At 50.0% G+C, this 20,700-nt stretch overlaps 1 protein-coding gene across 3 annotated transcripts; it reads right to left on the reverse strand.

The window, feature by feature from the left end:
• Nucleotides 1-1,256: 1,256 nt before the first annotated feature.
• On the reverse strand, nucleotides 1,257-19,897 carry HROB (homologous recombination factor with OB-fold). 3 transcript variants are annotated; one of them, XM_010594626.3, is made up of 10 exons: nucleotides 15,432-15,809; nucleotides 14,739-14,789; nucleotides 11,157-12,350; nucleotides 9,651-9,734; nucleotides 8,590-8,730; nucleotides 7,696-7,804; nucleotides 7,423-7,508; nucleotides 7,052-7,177; nucleotides 5,586-5,706; nucleotides 1,257-3,375 (listed from the first exon to the last, which is right to left on the reverse strand). In XM_010594626.3, exons 1-10 carry the CDS (start codon nucleotides 15,432-15,434, stop codon nucleotides 3,284-3,286), a joined length of 2,007 nt encoding a protein of 668 aa, XP_010592928.2. In that variant the 5' UTR covers nucleotides 15,435-15,809; the 3' UTR covers nucleotides 1,257-3,283. The 3 variants fall into 3 exon arrangements, with proteins under 3 accessions (XP_010592928.2, XP_064126355.1, XP_023409507.2); XM_064270285.1 differs by having other exon boundaries at nucleotides 1,258-3,375; nucleotides 11,157-12,078; nucleotides 15,432-19,897; XM_023553739.2 differs by lacking the exon at nucleotides 15,432-15,809 and having other exon boundaries at nucleotides 1,258-3,375; nucleotides 11,157-12,078; nucleotides 14,739-15,362.
• Between the last annotated feature and the right edge of the window lie 803 nt (nucleotides 19,898-20,700).

Genomic DNA, 20,700 nt, shown 5'->3' on the forward strand with positions numbered 1-20,700 from the left:
ACAAGTTCTGGTTCCTGTTCTCACATTTTCAACCACCGTCAGAGTTCAGGCCCTGGAAGTTTCTAAGCTGGATCAGCCCAACCTCCGACCTGGTGTTCCTTCTTTGGGCTGCACCCCCCTCTGCTGCACTGCCAGCATCATCTGTCTAAATCAGATCATTCCCTTGCGGGAAAACAACTACTGACTTCCTACTCCTGCCCTCTCCAGCTAAGCCCTGATTCCTCTGCTTGGCTTCACTTTACACAACATTCTCATTATAGCTCCTCACCATTCCATTTCAGGGCCGTACCCTCGGGTTGGAATTCCCTTCTGACTTATTCCTCAAAGTCCATTTCAGAGGTAGCCTGCCCTGTGGAGACATCCCTACAGCAACCCCAGTGCCCACCCCTCACCCGCATGGCTCTGGCACCTCCAATCTGTGCTCCTGAAGGACTTCCTGTGCACTTGGTGACACACTTATCCCAGCGGGCTCCAGTGGAGCACCTGAATTTACTCAGTTGTGTTTCTGGGCCTGGTACATAGTAGGTCAGGATGTGGTATTTAGGAGCACTTGGCTCATAGCAGACCAGCTTCTTAATGTGTAATGCATTGAATGAAGGGCCCTATTTTCTGCCAGAACAAATACCCATCTGCCCATCAACCTGAGCTTTTTCCGGCCCTGTCTTTACTGTGCTGTTCTTCCACTCTGTACTTGACCGCAGCTTCCTGATGGTATTCCCAGGTGGGTGGTCCCAGAGGAGAAATTAGATCATGCCCAGCAAGGGCTTGGGGATTGTTATGGATTGAATTGTGCCCCCTAAAATATGTGTTGTAAATCCTAACCTCTATGCCTGTGGTTATAATCCCATTTGGGAAGGGGTTTTCTTTGTTATGTTAATGAACAGGATTAGGGTAGGGTGTGTCTTCAGTTAATCTATTTTGAGATATAAAAGAGATCAAACAAGGAAGCAAGGAAGCAGAGATGAAGGGAGATGCCAAACCATATGAAGATTGCCCAGGAGCAGAAGCTCAGAAGAGACAAGGGCCTTCCTCTAGAGCCAGCATCCTGAATTCAGATTTCTAGCCCGTTAAACTGAGAAAATAAATTTCTGTTTGTTAAAGCCACCCACTTGTGGTATTTCTGTTATAGCAGCACTAGGTAACTAAGATCCTCAGAGAAAGGCGCCTCTATAAATGCAGCTGTGATTAACCCTGTTGGAATCCATTCGATGTTTTAACTGCCCTGCCAAGGGCCTGGCTTAAAACCCACAGCTGAGTTCCCAGGGTTGGGAGCCTGGCAAGGCGGGGTTGGCATCCCCTTTCTCCCTAAGGCACACAACAGTCATGGCACATGGGCCCATGTCTATGCTGACCTCCCCAGCATCTCTCTTGCCTCCTTGCCACACAGGACTGAAAGTGCTGACTACAGCTTAGTGCCCAGAGATAGTGTGTTCTGTCTCCTCATCCTTAATGTTAGCTTCCTGAAGGCAGAAAAAGGGCTTTATTTCAATCTGCCCATGGGCCCACAGGGAGCCCAGAAGTTCTACCGGGATCAGTTTTTTCTTTGGGAAAAGGGAGTTTATGCATCCCCCAGAGCAGTGCCAAGCCCACAGATGGCCCCCAGCTCACAGTTCCTTAGTGAAGGTTGAGGCTGAGAGGCCAGGGAGGCTGGCAATTAAACTGGGATCTTTAGATCACCCCCCACCCATGAATCGGGAGTTTTCCCTTCTGCCCTTCATTCCAGATAGGAAAACAAGGTTGGCAACTTGGTATAATTAGACCTACTATACCCTAATCAACTTGGGGTTGAAAAGTGGTACAGAGAAGCTACAGTGACGAAGGGTTGCCTGACAACAAAATTACCCGAAGTATAACATGAATATTCCCAAGTCCATACTGATATAATAAACGATTAAATAACTAAATGAGGGAGAAAAGACCGATCTCCCAAGCAGAATTCCGTATTGTTTATGTAGATATTCTGCCCTTAAGGAGGTAGAGCATTAACCCCCCCACTCACGTGTGGGCTGCTCATAGTGCTTCTTTCCAAAGAGTACAGTATGGCAAGGGGAGCGGGTAACTTCCCAGTGGAGAAACCTGGCAAACACTACCTCAGCCAGTGATCGAGGTCCACATCAAAAGTGAGGTTAAGTTCATAGAATGTACACTTGAGATGATGGGATGAGAATGGCACTTTATCTCTGTGGTCTTTTTCCCCAAAACCCATAAGCCACTCTAATTATTAAGAAACAATCAGACGAAGTTCAATAGATGGGGACCCTACTATATACCTGCCCAGTCCTCAAAGCTGGCAAGGTCATCTAAAACAAAGAAAATCTCAGAAACTACCACAGCTGAAAGAAGACGTGACCACTCAATGTGTGTGCTGTCCTGGCCGGGATCCTGGGACAGAAAAAGGACATTAGGGAACAACTGAGGAAATATAAAGTATGGACTTCAATTAATAATTATGTATCAATACTGGTCCATTAATTGTGACAAAGATAGGGACAGTTGGGTATGGGGTATGTGGGAACTCTGTACTATCTTCTCAATTTTCTGTAAATCTGAAACTGTCTAAAATAAAAAGTTTATTAAAAAAAAAGAAAGAAAGGAAAAAATGAGTTGCTTGGCTGTGCCCTGGTCTGGTCATCTGCCCGAGCCCTGCTCTGGCCCAAGCACCGCTGGCAGGACAGACAGGACAACCAGCAGCATGGGCAAAAAGGAAGGGGAGGCAGGTGAGGGAAGGCTGCTTTATTTCAGGACAAGGTACAACAGCCCACACTCCTGGCCCTGTACCTGGGAATCTTGGGCACAGTGAGCTAGGCAGCCACAGGCCTCAAGAGACAAAGCAGAGGCAAGTGTGCATGTGTCCTTCCCAGGTCAGAAGGACAGGTCACCACTGCTGTGGTGTGGCTCCTCGCAGCTCCTCAGCTGTCCAGGGACTAGGGAGTAAAGGGATGAGGACATGAGACCCAATATCCTCTCAAGTCAAGCTGAGGTGGGGAGAGTGACACTGGAGGTGACACACTTTCTCTGTTGGCAGGAGAAGGGTCAACACGTCAGAGGGCTGGAGGGCTGGAGAGCCAGTCTTAGGCCGCATTCTGGAATGCCAAGGGAAGACCCAAAGTGATGGCAGTGCAGAATCTCAGGGACAAGGACGTTCTCAGGGAAAGCATCCGGGGTGGGAGCAGCCACAGAGGCCCATGCTTTGTGTATTTTCCAATTGCGATGGTCATCTTCTCTCCCTTGGGCATGGTCGGACACAGCCACAGCCTTGCCTGGGTGCTGAGAGGCTGCCTGCTCATGGCGGGTGCCCTGCCTTGGGGCAGTCCCAATTGCTGGTACCACAGAAGAAGTCCTCAGGGAGCTCGCTCAGGAGCCCATCCAGCTCATCTGCAGAGAGGGGGTGGTGGTTAGTGCCAGTAACAGGGCTTCAATGAATTGGGACCACAGCTCCTGCTCCCCAGGAGGGCCTGGCCTGGCTGTACAGCTGGTGAAGTGGCTCCTCCTGGGCAGTGGGGCCCATGCCAACGGGCCTGAGGCTGGCCTGCCTTCCCTCTCCCTCCGTTCCCCACTTACCTGCACACAACAAAAGGCAGGGGCATAATCCCCAGGCTATTCAGCTCAGAAAGAATACCCCCTTGGGGCTCATTGGTTCCTCTGTTTCCACCTAGAGGCACAGTGCCGAGCAGGAAGGCTTCGAGGTCCCCTAACGCAGCCCTCTCGTTTGACACAGGGTGAGACAAGGCCGGGAAAAACTATTAGATGTGTTCAGAATTACATAGTTCATTAATCTGGTTCTCATCTGAGGAGTGGGGCATCATGCCCTCCCCCAAAGTGCCAGTGTGGGCTTAAGGAATGAGAGTAACTGCAGTTCTCAAATTGAGCCCTTATGTCCGACAACTTGGAAAAAGAGCTGGTCTCAGTAATTCCGACTGATATTATTATTGTTAACAGCTAACACCGAGTGCTTGCTCCGTGCCAGGCACAGGGCCAAGCACACTGTACTCATCATTTATGGTTAACTACCTTAACAACAGGGCATAAGGCATCTCACGGTAGCTTCTGTTACAACCCCCACTTCACCTGAGAGAACAGGACTTAAAGAGGTAAAACCATTTGCCCAGGTAAGCATACTCAGGCTCCATCTGGCTCTCAGAGCCACTGTTTTCCAACTATAAAATGCCCGTTTACCAGATGGCATCAGGAAGCCGTAGAACGTCACCACGAGCAGTTTGCTTGTCTGGCAGATCTGCCCCTACAGTGGAGATGTGATAGCAGCCATGGTATTCTACAGCTAACCCCACAGAAGATTACCCCATGAGCACCAGCAACCTTCTGGAGATGATCTGGCTTGTCATCAAGTTCACTTACAAGGAGAGTGCAAGGTCCCAGACAATACAAACTTCCAGCTAAGGGGCAGATATTTTTTCATGGGATACTAATAAATGGGCTACTGTGAATGTGGTTAGTCTGAGATTCCCATCCATAATCCCATAAACTTAGAGACCACACAGGGTTGAGTTTCTGGAATTGAAAAGCTAAGGATCAGAGCCTGAACTATGTTAGCATCACCTGGATGATGATCACTCCTGAGGAATCAGCTGCCTATCCCCAGGAAGTCTGTATCCTGGTCTGGTATCCTCCCTAAAGGGCCTCTGAGCTTAGTCAAGATAGGGAAATCTGCCTCCGTGGTCTGGTCATCAGTCCACAGAAGACTCCAAGTAGGGCACAAGGGCAGTGCCTGTCCATCTGGTGGTTAATAGCATAGGGTCTGGAAATCGGGGAGACCTGTGGGTCACACTCATATTGCTTTATGTGGCCCCTATCATATCATACGGTTGTTATGAGTTGGAATCGACTTGACAGGGCAGGGAGTTTTATCACATCATTAAATAGCTTGTGGCCTGCCGCCTTGCCAAACAAGATACCACATCTGATTTCTGTAAGATTCCAGAAAGAGGAATGGCAGCCAGGGGAATGCAGGCTGAGCTATTCAAGAAGAAATATAAAGACCACCCGGAAACCAGAAGAACTAGATGGTGCCCGGCTACCACCACTGACTGATCTGACCAGGGTCAAAATAGAGATGATCTTGGATAGGATGGGAAAAAAATGTAGAACAAAACCCAGATTCTTAAAAAAGGCCAAACTAACTGGACCACCTGAGACTGGAGGACTCCCTGAGACTATCACCCTGAGACAGTCTTTAAACCTTGAACCAAACTATCCCCTGAGATCGCCTTTTAGCAGAAATGCAGAGTGACATACCAAATAAAGAGTATTACCCGTTAGATCAGTGCTCCACTAAAAAGCACCTATATGAGTCCAAACGGTCAACATTTAATCCAAAGCAGAGATGAGAAGATAAGGAGACAGGGAAACTAGATACTGGAAATGGAACAATCAAAACATAATTAAAGAGAATGCTGACTCTTTGTGAAAAATGTAACTAAAGTCACTGATCAATTTGTGTGGAAATCGTCAAATGGGAACCTAACTTGCTATGTAAACTTTCACCAAAAACACAATAAAATATTATTTAAAAAAAGAAGAAATAGATGGAAAACCTCTCTTGCTCCTGGATGTTTTGACTGCCTTACCTGCTTCTGAGAGTTCTTCCTCAGGGGACGCCCTTGCCTCTGGGTGCTGTGCTGTTCTGAGGTCTTCCTCAGACTTCGCATCCACTTCACGCTGGAGGCTGCTGTGGAAGCTTCCTAGGTCCTGAGGGCGGAGGATTTGGTTACCAACGCCTGTGCTCCTAAAAACCCTCTCGATGGTCCTGCCTCTATCCAGACCATCTCAGAGGAACAGGTAGGCGGTCAGGAAAGAGATGTGTGAAGGAGTGTGGCAGGGGCCAGTCAGTTGTTAGGCCCCTGCTGAGGAGAAGGACCAAAACCTTGAATGCTCAAAAGAGCAGGTAATTCAAAACCCAACATTTTTCGCTGATTTTCTTTCCTAATTCTATTGGTTTCTAATGTTTTAAGGAATTTATTTAACTGGAGCAGAGTGAAGAAGCCACTCAGACTTAGCCTGGGATTAAAAAATTATCTGTCAACAATCCCCAAAATAGGTAATATATGGGTAAGTAATCAAAACTGGCAATTGCTAACCATGGTTAGCTCTAAAGGATGGGAGTGGGAAAGGGTGAGTGTCACTTTTACTTCATTCTGTACCATTTCAGTTTTGTCCAATGAGTATACATAATATGGAATTTAAAAGAAACATAAAGATTATTTTTTGTAAGTTGAGAGACCATATACTTTTAAGAGAACATGGAGGAGGAAGTGGAAAAATGAGAGAAATGTAGAAAGTTAGGGCTAAAGGGCTCATAGAGGTTACCAAGTCTAACCTACTCGTTTTATAGATGAAGCAATAGCAGGGAGAGGACCAGGATTGCCCAATGTCACACATGTTATCAGCAGAGCTGGGATAAGACCCAGGTCCTCAGCCCCAGGCCAGGCCGTGACAACAGTCCAGGATCCTAGGAAGGGCAGGGTGGCCACAGAAGTGATGTCATGTGCTGAATCAAGCCCAGACTCTGTACCCTCACCCTAGCTGGAACCCCATTCACCTTACACGGATCCCAAATGCTCATCTCAGTTCCCAAAGAGGGTGTCCCCACCAGAGTTGTTTGTGGGGTCCCTGTCACCTAGCACAGGCAGAGGCCAGGAGAGAAGGCGCAGAGCAAGTGCTGGTTCACCTGACAGGCCGTGTGGAGCCCACTGCCCTCTCCTACCGCCCCCTGAAGCAGATCTGACCTTCAGTCACTTCCCGCCACCACCCTCTGGTAGACCCTCAATTTGGTTACTTCTCAAGTGACTCCTAGCCTCTCAGATGCTCGAGCCTGCCATTGGACACAGGGATCACTAAGAAGTCAGCTGCTCCTCTAGGGACTGTTATGGTGCCATCTGGTGGGCAGCTGGACCAGGGACAGGAGGAAATGGCCCTGTGCCCAGAGCTGCTTCTTCACCTCCGGGTAATTGCCTTCCTTATATCTCTGCTCCCTGGAGCAGGGTGGTGGGGGGAGGGGGCTCCATCAGTCCTCATCTCATCCTGCCCCTCTTACCTTGCGGAAGGGCTGAGATGCCTTGAGGAAGTTCCCATCCCCAGAATCTGGGCTGTAAATATGAACCAAGTTGTTGGGCGTCACGTTGAGGTAGTGATTCCGGAGTGAAGGAGAAAACACTCCAATCTGGCGTAGAGGAAGGGGAAGGTCAGTGCCAGAGGGCTACCTGATCCCCGCCTGCCTCTCCCTTGGTGTCCTGTGCATGGGGGCCACAAGCCTTCACTCAGGTCCAGACAGCCAGGGCTTAGCAGCAGCCCAGCCACTCACTGCCTTGTCTTGGGTGGGAAGACAGCTCACAGGTGAGGAGACTGACACCTCAGGGGCTCTCCCTGGGTGGAGGTGGGGCAGGTCCCCAGTGGGAGATGCCCTACCTGCTTCAGCAGCAGCACTGAGCCTGGCTTCAGCTCATTCTGGCGTGTCTCCAGCAGCACCCTGTGCACTGTTCCCTGCATCTCCCCTGCAAATACCACAAGGGCCCGTCAGCCTTGGGGTCCAGACAGCACAGGGCTGGTTTGGGGCCCAGGTGGGAAGTGGGCTGCTCGCTGCCTCCATTTTCCCAGCTGCAAATGGACAGGAGGCTCCTAATCACCTCCTGATTTTAACAGAGGGCACTCATCAGACACTCCCAGGACCTAACTCCTCACCTGTGGGGTCCTTGAAAACTACGCTGGCGTCCATCGTGCTCCGGGTCAGGGACTTGATCATCACCGCCATGTTGGGGACCTTGTTCCTGGGCAGCTGCTTCAGGGCGGCCTGTTTACAAGGAAAGGCATTTGCTGAGCCAGCCATGGACCACTTGTAACTTCCCAGGTTTCCAAGTGTACCAGACAAATCAGGGAATGGAGGGGCAGAAGAGTACAGCTGTGGGGATGATCTTCCTTTGGAGGGCAGAGGGGCAGCCCTACCCAGAGGCAGTTTACAGGGATTATTCCACCTCCTCTGGCAGACCTGAAGCCGAGAGCCCCTTTGCCTCTCTCCCTCCTCCTGGCTTGTGTATATGTATTTATACCAGGGCTTCGAACCAGTTCATTCCAGTTTGAATCCCTGCTGAGAATTTACACGTATAGAACCTTATGTATAAAATCACCTGGGGATCTTGTTAAAATGTACATTCTGATTAAGTGTATCTGGGGTGGAAAACCAAATTGTCAGCAGGGGTTCAAACCAGAAAGAACCGGCTTGAAGCCCTGACTTATACAGCACCCCCCTGCAGCAGGCCACAGGCAAGGCTGTGTTAGCACATGTCCTACAAGTGTCTGCACCCAGTCCTTGACCACTGAGTGCTCGAAGGGCAGCAGGGTGCTTACCCCACCCACTTGGGGACACAGAAGTGCACAGATGCGCCCATGGCCACCCTCTCCTGCCTGTGCCCAATGCTGTGGATAGTAATGAGAGGCAGAGGAGTAAAGACACAACCAGAGAGACAGGCCTGAGGTAAGAGGGAGGGAAGACATAGCTTCTTTCTGAAGGTGGGCCAGTCAGTTGGTGAAAGGGATAGAAATGCTCTTGGTTTAGATCTCGGTGCCCAGGATTCTTACCTTCCGCAGCACCATGATGATGCTGTAGGTACAGAGGAAGCAGGTGGGGTCTCTCTCATCCAGGCCCAGAGAAGATTTCATGGTCAGCCAAGGCCCTCGCCCAAAATCCTCCTCTACCGATGCCTGGGAACTAGCAACAATCTGGCACCACAGAGCAGAGCAGGGGCCTATGTTAAGGGGGCCACCCTGCTAAAGTCCCTTGGGTGAGACAGGATGGTGGGGTGAGGGAGGACAGGACTGCGCCCTGGCAGCCACAGTCCCTCCTCCAGAAAATGGTTTGTGAAATCTTGTTGCATATCACTTCGTTTACTAGGCAGCTAGAGGAAAGGCTGTTCTTAATAATAATAATAATACTCAGGTCCTGACTTTAATTACATTGAAGCAAAAGGCTATCCATGCTTGTCTCTTATAAAACACTCGAAGTCTTAGCAGCAGGGAGCCACCACATGCATTGAGAGGGTTACAGAGTGTCTTAGCCACTTTGAAACCAGTCCCATATTTATTTGGGGTACCTCTAGCTTTAATCATTAACCTTCCTACATTACTAAATGCTTTGAATCCACGTGGATATTTACTGCTTTGGCAGATCTGGGGAGCTACAGCAAAAAGAAAAACCAAAACTGAAAGTGAGGTCAGCCAGAATCCCAGGAAGGAGGGAGGTTGGGTCCCACTCACCAAAAGAAAACAGTGGAGGCAAAATGAAGGCAGAGCCTTCCCTGTTCAGCTCCCAGAAACCTGAGCAGGGTTCCTGAGATACGATCTCGTAATACTTAGGACACTCTTCTCCCCCGTGGGAAGGTGGAACTAGGTGGGCCTTTATTTCGTGGGTGGTAAAGAAGGCTGGACCCATGGGATAGGTGAGCAACTGGCTGGCATCAGAATAGGCCTCAGTTTATACCAGTAAAACTGCCGCCTCCCCCAACCGCCGTCTCCAAATGCCCTCTGGTGTGTGACAGCAGAGAATAGGCATCAACTCTGCTTCTCAACTCCTGAAACATGCAGGGCTGCCCCTCACTCTCAAACGATCCCCAAGAAGTTAACAATCATGTGGGATAAGCTACCTCCATCCGGAATTTAGCCAGAGCACCATGAGTCGGAGTCTGAGGTGTGGAAACCATGATCTCCTCCGGATTTTTCCCGCTATGCTAAGAGAGGAGGGAGGAGGAGAAGGTGAGAGCAAACTCAGCAGCTGTTATTTACAAGTATAACTTCTTGTCTGCGTTATATAATGAGTTCAGGAAACTATCAGGGACAATTAACACATATTACATCTCTCCTCACGAAGTCTCAGGAGCCTCATCAGCAGCTCAAAAAAAAAAAAAAAAAAAAACGCTTTTGGGATCGTTTTGGGAATGTGAGGAAGCTGGAGCTGGCCAAGGAAGAAAATCCAGGACTGCCTGAAGGGGACGATGACCTGAACAGAGGCTTCGGTTGAGCCAAAAGGAGGTTTTCCCCAAGAACCTTCTGGGGGCCTGGCCCTTCCCTACAGGGAGATCAGCCCAGGAGGAACATAGGTGGTTTCCTTGGATTCTCTTAAAACTCTAGAGAAGAACCAACAACAGGCAGAAATGGTTTCCAACACCCTTAAAACAAGGAAGAAAGGGGTGTACCTATCACAACCAGATCAAATCCTCCCAGCTTGATTATCCAGAATTCTATTCCAAGACTAAGGAGCCCTGGTGGTGCTGTGGTTAAGAACTCGGCTGCTACCAAAAGGTCAGCAGTTCGAACCCACCAGCCACTCCAAGGGAGAAAGATGTGGCAGTCTGCTTCCGTAAAGATTTACAGCCTTGGAAACCCTATGGGGCAGTTCTACTCTGCCCTACAGGGTTGCTATGAGTTGGAATTAACTAGACAGCAACAGGTTTGCTTTGGTACCTGAATACTAGTTTGATGGATCCTGTCCTTCCCCCACTGCTTAAATCCAACCTCTTAGTCCTGTCTTCTTTCCAGCCCCAGCTTTCCCATCTTGACCCACATGCATCAGCCACAGGAACTGTTCTGTGGATCTCCAAGAGTGCCCCGCTCTGATGCCTCTGTGTCTTTGTGCATGATCTTCCCCGTCTTGCCACTGCTGGAATGTCCCCCAGAGCGCAGTGCTTCCCCCACACCTGTTAACCTCCTATTCAGCAAGCCCACAGCGGGGCCAGTGCCTCCCAGCACCCAGGAAATACCCTCCACTCACACTCTGCATTCTGGGTATCATCACCTTTTTGCGCCTATATCTTCCACCACACTGTAAGCTCCTAAAGACATGGCTATTTCTGTTTTAACCTCTGTATTCTCAGTCCCAAGCAAACTGTCTAACCCATACAAGCCCTTAGCAAATGTAAGTGAGTGAAGCTTCCTGCCCCTGTGCCTAGCACACAGTTGGTGCTCAGTAAACATAAGAAAGCTGTCAGAGTCCTAAGCATCTCTCTCACATGTGGTTTTTCAGGCATCTCATTCTTCCTTCTCACTTCTTTTGACTTCATCTACATCTTGGGAAACCTTCCCTCTCTGCTCCCTCCCCCGCCCACCAACGCCCTGGAGAGCTCTGGCCACTGCCGAGAGATGGCCTCACTCACCTGGTGTGGCAGGAGCCCTGCGGGGCCGGGGAAGCGGCGGGCTTTGGCTTGGGTGGTGGTGCGGGTGGGCGGCTGGGGTGTCCGGTTGGCAGCAGTGACTAGTTGCACCAGGTGGTTGGTGACTACGGGCGTCTGCAGAGCTGCCTGGGGAACCAGGTAGGAACACGGGCCCTTTGGGGTGTGAGCAGGAGACGCTATAGAAGCCACTGAAGCGTGAGGCTCTAAGAGCCCCCGTGGACAGAATCCAGAGAGGACCCTTGAGGGAGCAGAACAGCCTGAGTTGGGAGTCCGTGTTCCAGGGAATCGAGGTTTGCCACCGAAACAGCCACCTGGAGACTGGGGTGGCTGGTGGGAGAAACGGTTTTGAGGGCTGCACTGAAAAGAACCTCTAGCAGATTGGAGCGGGTGGGGTGCTTGAAGAGAGGAGCCTTTGGTACAGACTCCCCAGTGGCCTTGTTGAGTGCGGACTGTTGAAGCAGTTGGGATAGGAAGGCTACCAGGGGCACCAGGTCTCAAGTGGCACTGTGGAGTCTTGCTGTTGACAACTGGATCTAGAGGCTGGCCCTGGACTGAAATAAGGCCATCATGCCTACTGTGGGTGGCAAGCGTAGACCCTTTTGGGCAAGATCCACTCGGCTCAGCTACCCGGGCCTTTTTGGCCAATACCAGGTCCTCTCCCTGACAGGGGGACAGGATTCCTGTGGCCTCACTGCTAACTCCAAGTTCTAGCTCCGTGCCAGGCCCCTCCAGCTCCATGCTTGCCAGGACGTCATCAAATTCATCTTGCTCAGGTCCCTGAGGGCCACCAACAACCTGCTGCTGAGTCTCCAAGGTGGGTAGGGGGCAGAAGGCTGAGGACTGGGGTCTTGCTGGCTCTCTGAGTGCTTCAGGCAGTGTCACTCTTCTCTGATTGCCAGTCCAGCTGTTGGAAGTTGAGACAGGTCTTAGGGGGGCTGTCCCTGTGGAACGGGGGCCCCTGACGGCCCTGGACATGCTGGAGGTAGGGAGGCGGAGTCCCAGGGCTGGCAGGCCAGAAGTCTCAGAAGGAGCAGCGGGGTGTGACGGCGGCCACCTGGAGGACTGTGCCTGCACTGTGGCCTGTGGCCTGGAAGATGCAGGTCTCAGGCACCCAGCATTCACAGGCAGTGAGCCAGCAAGCTGGTTCTCTGCATCCTCTACAGCGGACAAGAAATCCTACAGAGAAGAAATCAGGAAACACTCTGCTTTCGCTGTTTCAGGCAGGTGGTGTACATGCCAGAAAGGCAATGGTGTTGTTTCTCACCACCTTTGACCTTGCCCATGAGCCCACTGCCTGGCTTCTATCAGAAACATTATAAGGCTAAGTCTTCAGGTTGCTTTTCTCTTTCTTCAATCTCTGGGGCAGTTATGGAAGCAGAAGAAGCACACACAAGGGCACCATGGAGTCAAACCAATCCAAGGTCAAACACCCATCTCCAGGAGACTAGGTCGCTGGAGTCCAGCCTGTGCAACAGGGATCTATCCAGCTGGTCATGCTGCCTGTCCTCAGCCCACTCCCCACTGGAAAGATACACACACACACACACACACACGTGCGCACGCGCACACACTGCCTTCAGTAAGCCAGAAAGAGCTTGGATCCAGCAAAATAGGCAGAAGTTAAATATAGATTTTCAGGCAAGTTAAATTAAGTGTGGATTCCAGTTGGGAAGCAAGGTGAGATTGACACCTTCAAGAGCAACAGACCTGTTCCGAGGGTGTTTTTGAGTCAGAACTGCTGATTTAACTGACAGGAAGGTCCCATCCACCCCCACTCCCTGCCGCCGCATTCGTTTGTCTGGGCTAGAAAAAGGTTTCTTCCTGCATTGTATGTTATCAAGAGAGTCACAAACTCCAGCAGGATCACCTTGGGGTTGAAAACAATAATAATGATGATTATAATTACAGCAGCAATAAAATGCTGATGACCCTGGGGTTGACGGATTCCCTTCCTCCTGAAGAGCTCATTCTCAGACACGATGTCATTCTGCCTTGGGAAGGGGGAAAGGGTCTAGTCTGCAATTGCCATGGATTGGAAACTTGACGTGTCAGAGCCCTTCACCCTAATTCCACCACTGGCCTAGCAAGCTGTCCTACCATCACCTGGTAAGACCCAGAAGGTCACTGAAACAGTCACTTTTACAGTCTGTAATCATACGTCTCCAAAGCTGAAAGACAAAGACAAGGGCACATGTCCTGTTGTGAAAACACAAATCAAGTCCCCAAGCAATAACAAAAACAACTAATGCTGGAAACCTCACTGGGTGCCAGGTTCCATGTAAGCACTTTACCGGAATTCTCTCAATCAATTCTCACAGTGGCCCTATGAATAGGTACTATTATTATTCCTGCTTTATGGCTGCAGGAATTGAGACACAGGGCAGGTTAAGTAACTCCACAGAACCAGGACTAGAACTCACGTGTGCCCTTGTCCCTCTGCCTTAGGGCCTTAGTGAATGAGACAAGCCACAGACTGGTTTTTAAGAGGTCTGAGGAAGGTCTCTTGTTCCCTTCAAACCTCAGCTTCCAAAGGCCTCCAAGGAAGGGGAGGGTGGAGCCTGGGCTGTCAGGTGGGCCCCTGGTGCAGCGTCCGCCACCATACCTGGCACAAAAATTAGACCTCAAAATGAGTTCTAAATTGGAGTTTTCAGGCAAAGTATTCGGAGATAAAAAGTAGATTCTGAACTGTTTGTTCCTGGTAAAACAGAACAATTGTATTCTAACAAATGTGTCTTAGTGGTTTCCACTACATTAGACTGGGTTCAGCAAGCTGAATCCTCATCCTGGCTATTTGTGCTGTATTCTAAGCAGGTTAATTTTCTTCTTTGGGCTTTACTTGCTTAAATTCTGCTTCTTTGTTAAAATGATTTGAGGTAACAATTTCAGGCCTCATGGATGAAACTATATCCGTTGGATTTGAGCAGGAAGGGAGCTGTGGGGATTGCTGGTTCAGTGGTCTCTGGCTGCACATTAACACCCCTGCCTGGGCCCATCCTCAGAGATTCTGATTTCGTTGGTGTGCTGTGGGGCCTAGACAGGGGTGACTCCAATGTGCTGACTCTAGACCAATCTAACCTCTCATGGACTGAGGAGAGGGAATGAAGGAAGGGTAAGGCATCTGAGGTAGAGGAGCTCCTCTCATTTGCTGAAGAGAAAATGGAAGGCCAGAGAATGCAGTAATTTGCCCTGACTCACATAGGCAGTTGGTGACCGCAGGCCTCTTGCTGTCTCCTACACTTCTCTGGCCCTCCACACACATTCTTCCTACCTCAAGTAAGTCATCATGAAGGTGAATTAAATCACCTACATGACACAGCTTCCAAGCAGGGACCCTTAGAATTTAAAGGTACGACAATTAGGCAATTCATCTCTCTGGAGTTTTGTTTGTTTTTAAGACAGTTAAATGGGTTGTTTACACTTCTCAGACTCACCCAGACAAAAAAAAAAAAAAAACAACCATATGCATGTCAACTAAAATGTATTCGGCTGCTCCCAGATGTTCCATGACTGGGTGTTTACATCTTAAGACCTTCTCTGCCACCTCTGATCACCAACACTTCTTACCTCATCTTCAAACTCTTCTTCCACAGCAAACAGCTTCTGCAAACTGCATGCCTGAAAGGAAAACAAAGCAATTGAGGTTGAAGAAGAAATGCCATTTGAAAGTACACTCTGTCCTCCCTACCCTTTTTCCCAATTCTAGCAAAAAGGCCATCAGGTGTGCTATTTTCTGCTAGTGCTGGGGGAGAAATAAGGGATGAGAAGAGAGAAAATTGGGTCTATTTAAAGATTTAGATGATTAAGAATCCCTTCTTGTACAATAATCCCCTCAGATCCACCTGCATTAATCCTGGAAGGGGGCAGGGAGCAAAGGCAGGCTGCTCTCACAGTGGAGATGCCCACCTCTAAGTGTCTAAGGGTCATGATGGAAAGCGTTACTGAATGGGGGCAGGCTCAGGAGGCAGTGATGTTTGAGTGGGCAGGGAAGGATGAACAGGAGTTCTAGAAAAGAAGGAAGCCAGCTGGAGGAAAACTGAGACCCACAGAAGGAGAAGTGCCTTCCTAGAATCTCCCAGCGCGTCCATGCTAAGCCCCGACCAGCGCCCGGGTCTCCTGACCCCACCCGGACTCTTGCCCACACCCGGGCTCCGGCTCTGCAGCTCGCCAGGCCGCAGGTGAGGGCTGGAACCCCGAGGGAGGGCTCAGGGTCTCAGGGACCAGGCGGCTGGGGATATCCGGGTGTCGGCGCGGCATTACCATGGCGACGGCGGGTGGGCTCCGGCCCGTGGGTTGCCCTGGCGGGCCCCCGACTAAGGCGGGCGCCGGGGCCTCGGACTCGGTCCGGGCGGGAGGATGGGAGTTCCGGCGACGGTGCCCCCTGGGAGGAGCCGGAGGGCGGTGTCGTTGTGACCCGGGCGGGGATAGAGGGAGCGTCTCCGGGAACCTGGGAGCCGCATTCGAACCCACCGCCACTCCAAGTGTCTCCGCCCTCTTAAAGTTCCGCCTTATTTCTATCCTGCCGACACAAAGTTCCTTCACCCGCCAGCCTTCCGCCCTGGCCTTAAAGGAGAAATGAATGAGCTCTCGGTCGCCCCCCTGTGGCCTCACGGGCCGGTCGACTAGTTCAACACGCGTTCAGGTGAGAGCAAGCTTGAGGAATCTTGGGCCCATTCCATCCATCCCAGCCCAGCCTCCAAGGAGCCTGGTGGTGCGGTGGTTAAGCGCTCAGCTGCTAACCAAAAGATCGACGGTTTGAGCTACTAGCCGCCCTGCGTGAGAAAGATTTCAGCCTTCGAAACTCTGTGGGGCACTTCTACTCTGCCCTAAACGGGTCACTCTGAGTCAGAATCCATTCGACGGCAAAGGGGTTTTTTTTGGCCCACCCTCCTCTCTTCTGTTAAGACTAGGTACAGTACTACAGCGAGACTCTCATTCACACCAAAACCTACCCAGATGGTTTATCTGACTGTTAGTCTATCCATCCACCATATACCTAAGAAAGACCAAACCCACTGCCGTCGAGTCAATCCGACTCATAAGCGACCCTACAGGACGGAGTAGAACTGCCCCGTAGAGTTTCGAAGGAGCGCCTGGCGGATTCGAACTGCCAACCTCTTGGTTAGAAGGTGTAGTACTTAACCACTACGCCACCAGAGTTTGGTTTTATCCACCATATAGCTATTCATTTATTCAGCTAATTACAACAATCCTTGCAGCACAGGTTTATTAAACGAAGATGTTCTTGTCTGGCTGTTTTTATCCTTCATGTCTCAGCTCAGATGTCAGACCTTCCCTGCCACCTTACTCTCAAGTAAACCACCCCCCACATCACAACAGTATTTTCTAAACAGCACTTGTCATAATTTGTAATTATCATGGTTTGCATCTTTACTGCCAGTCATCCTCACTAGAATATAAACTCCACGAGGACAGGGACCTTGTCTGGATTGTTCGACTTTGTATTCCCAGTACCTAGCACGGTGCTCAGTAAAAGCCATTGAATGAATGAGTGACTACTATGTATCAGGCACAGTGGTTGACGTTGGGGATAAAGAAATGGAAAAGGCTCTTGTGCCCTCAAGGAATTCATAAGCAAGTCAAAGAAACACAGATCAAAAGACCGAGTCTAGGAAAGTCACGCAGAGAGATGGGCAGGGGTCCAATGAGCTGGGAGGGTCAGCTCTTTTCACTAAAGCCTGCTGTGGTTAATGACCCTAAGTCCTACCTCAGTTTCCCTCTTGCTTTGCTGCTAGTTGCAGTGGCAGCAGGAGCTGTGTAGTTTTGAAGACTCAGAAGGCAGGAGAACAGTAGCTGACAGGGGTGCTTAGCCATGTGATCCAAGCTGGCCCTGGGTCTTCCCCAGAAGGACAAGTATGATGACAAAACTGAGGCCGAGAGGGGGAAGAGACTTGCTCAGGGACACACAGTTACTTAGTAGGGACCTTCTGGTTGAAATCCCATGCTTTCTCCTCTATCACACAGTTAAATGAACTTGGCATCTGCTTCTCCCACCTGTTGCCCACCTCCTGTTAGGACCAGTAGAAAATGTGGAGCTGGAACATTTTAGAGAGATTGGCAGATTGTAGGCAGGAAGTTTAGCGTTGGGAAAGGCACTGTGCTTCCTAGCACTGGCATCTCAAAGCAAAGGAAAAGACTGGGCCTTCGTGGAGATAGGGCCTAGGTCCTCTTCTTCCTCCTCTCAGAAGAGGGGTTAGGAGGCTTAACTCTTTAATAACCAAGTGTGAGGCTAGTAGGGGCTCAAATTAAAAAGGAAGAGATAGGTTCAAGGAAAGGGAAAAGTGAGTACTGGGGCTTGGGCAGGAGGGCCCACACCAGAGGATACCAAGCTGCCCACCGTGAAGCTTCGTACAAAGCGGAGTGAGTGTAGTGTGGGGGTCTCAATAGCACCTTGATTTAACCCCATGTTAATAACGACCAATACTTCCTGAGCATTTCTGTGTGCCACACACGGTTCTAGGCACTTTACATGTATTAACTCACTTAATCATTGTTAACGACCCTTGACATAGGTGCTAGGATTACTTCTGGTTTACAGAGGAGGAAAACTTCAATGCCTTGCCCAAGGTCACACAGCTAGTAGGTGGTGGAGCTGAGATTATGAACCAAGCAGTCAGGCTCCAGCATCCGCAGGTTTAAGCACTATGCTGTTTTGACGCATAGAATTCCAAGGAACTGGCTTTTTAACCTGGAGCTTTCGGGAATATAAGACCCCTGTAATCATGTGCAAAATGTCATGTGCTTATGCACATGTACTTTGTTCTGAGAGAAGTTCCATAGCTTTCGTCAGATTCTCATGTGTCAGAATCCTGTTTACCTTGCTCTAACTCAGAGCCAGGCTACACTTGCCTGGCCCCCACCCACGACTTTGTCCGGATGCATTACAGTCCTATTGCCTGGACTTCTGCAGTAGCCTCTTCATAGGTCAAACTTTTCTCCCTTCTGCCCATTCTTTCTAATATGCAAATGAGATCTAATTTCTCCACTGTAAAAATTCTTCACTCTCTCCCAGGTACCAGAGGATGACTTAAGCCCCAGAACCTGCAATGCCCTGGCATCTACCTCCCTGATCTATCTCATCTTTTGGAACAGCAGTCCCTAGCCATCTCTTCGGCCCACTCATTCTTCAAGCTTCATCTCACATTCTGCCTCCTCCAAGAAGCCTTCCTTAACTGCTCCACTCAGACCCAGGATTCCTTCCCCATGTTATGGTTGTTGGTTGCTGTCGAGGCGATTCTGACTCATAGCAACCCCATTGTGCAGAGTAGAACTGCTCCATAGGCTTTTCAAGGCTGTGACCTTTCAGAAGCAAGTTGCCAGGCCTTACTTCTGAGGCACCCTGGGTGGATTTGAACAGCCAACCTTTTGGTTCGTAGTTCAGCACTTAACCGTTTGGACCACCCAGGGACTCCTTTGTTACTAATGGTTTCCTGCGTTTGGGCTTATCTTCTTTATTCCATTATAGAGCATGTCTATTATATGTCCTATGTTATCTGCAGGTCCCCCTCACACCTCCCTGCTGGGCTCTGAACTCTTTCAAGGCAAAGACATGGCTTTTTACCTTTGTGTCTCAACATGTAGCAGAGTCTGGCACGTAGAAGACACCTGGCAAGAGTTTGTTGAATGACTTAATGCCATTTGTCAGGAGGGAGTGTGAATAAGTCCGGGCAACTCCGTGCTCATCTGCAAATACCTGCAGTTGCTGGGCGAGGAGCTTCACTTTCTTGGGGACAGAGGAGAGCACATCATCTGGAATGTGTGTGTGTGTGTGTGTGTGTGTGTGTGCATTACAATGTTTGTGTCTGGAGATAGTGCATTGGCTTTGGAGTTAGACAAATCTTGGTTCCTATTGACTCTGCTACTGTGTTACTTCAAGTAAGTTACTTTACCTCTCTGAACCTTAGTTGTCTCATCTATGAAAATGGAATAAGGTATCTCTGCCACAGGGTTGCTGTGAGATGAAATAAATTAATGCATTGAAATGGCTAACTTTGTGCCTGGCATATTGTCAAGAGCTCCACAAATGTGGGTTCCCTTCCCCCCTACTTAAGTTTGCAAACATGTGCTGGGATTTGTTATAAGAGCCACATGCCTGGGGTTTGTATCTATTTCAGCGTGTTTTCAAATGCGTTTTGCCCTGATTTGTATTTTTATCATATGAGCAGTGGTATGTGAATCAGTGTGAAGTATGTGTTTATGTGTTTATTTTTGTTTACCTTGGTATGGACAGTGGCATATTTGGATAGGACGTGTATACACACACCAAGAGTCTTGTGGGGCTGTGTTGGTGGGTGGCTGTTGTATGCTGAGTGGGTGTGTGCAATGTGGGTAGAATTAATGTGTGTTGTATGCTGCATGTGGGGTTTGGAGGAGTTGTGTGAATGGCGATGTTTAGGGGACTGGTCTGTGTGTGTGTCTGAAGGTTGTGGATTCTGAGTGTATAACCAATGAGTGTAACCAACAGCGCTGTCTAATAGAATTTTCTGTGTTGACGAAAATATTCTATATCCGTACTGTCCAGTAGAGTAGCCACACGTGTCTACTGAGCACTTGAAATGTGGCTAATGGGACTTCTCAGGAAACCAAAGAAAATGTGTAACGAAGGAACTGAAGTTTTAATTTTAATTAGTTTTCATTTAAATAACCAGAGGTACACTATAGACAGAAACTTCTAAGTTGTTCTCCACACACCAGCCAGGTGGAGTGCCTTCCCCTCCCTCTGACCACGAAAAGCCCATTCGTCTTGTCCCAGCCCCAGGATGTAAATAGACTCGCTGCAACCCCGTGTGAGCTTGTGTGCGTGTATATGTGTGCGCGCGCGCAATGTGAGACGCAAGGGGTGGGGGCTACTGCGCCTCCGCCCCTCAAGTCCCCAGCCGAGCCGTGAATCATCCTGACAGTGAGGTGAGTCATTCATGAAATGCTCGCGGCCGGCACTGCAGGCGGGAAGCGAACGTCAGCTTCCCAGCCCCCTTCCCCTCCTCTACTCCGATGGGACCGCTCAACCCCACGCACTGCAGATGTTGTTGGAAGAAACTGACACGGGCGAATCAAGGCGCCGAGAAGCTCATCTCTGCCTCTCCCTCTGGTCTGCAATCCATTCATCTCCCCAGCCCCTCTCTCCCCTCCGTGGCATGTGAGTCATCTCACCATCTCCCCGAGGACCGGGACATCCAGCTCCTTTCTCCTCTACGCCCGCAGTCCAATATCCACCTCCTCAAGCCTATCTCATTTGGCCCTCGCCCAGAGCTGGGGAGGAGAGCAGGGAGGCTGGACTCCATGGTGGGGTGTCAGGGTCCAGGTTTGGAAGCTAGGTTGAGGCAGTTAAGGCTTTGGGAGTGGGGCGGGGCTCAGGGCAGGTTGCAGCTGGCTGGATCCTGGGTAGCTGGCATCCAGCTTGCTTGGAGGAGCATCAAGACAAACGTGGGGCCAGCAGGCAAGGAGTGGCTGAGGGGTTCTGCCTGGATCACCTGCAGCTTGTGCTGAAGAGTATTCCTTTGGTTTCCTG

Source organism: Loxodonta africana, chromosome 18 (genome assembly GCF_030014295.1).
Source record: "Loxodonta africana isolate mLoxAfr1 chromosome 18, mLoxAfr1.hap2, whole genome shotgun sequence".
Lineage (NCBI taxonomy): Eukaryota > Metazoa > Chordata > Mammalia > Proboscidea > Elephantidae > Loxodonta > Loxodonta africana.

Coding starts and splice junctions, on each gene's coding strand:
- HROB (XM_010594626.3), bottom strand. Junction 7,805..8,589: donor TCATCATGGTGCTGCGGAAG/GTAAGAATCCTG, acceptor CCTTGTAAACAG/GCCGCCCTGAAGCAGCTGCC. Junction 7,178..7,422: donor CAGTGCTGCTGCTGAAGCAG/GTAGGGCATCTC, acceptor CCTCTACGCCAG/ATTGGAGTGTTTTCTCCTTC.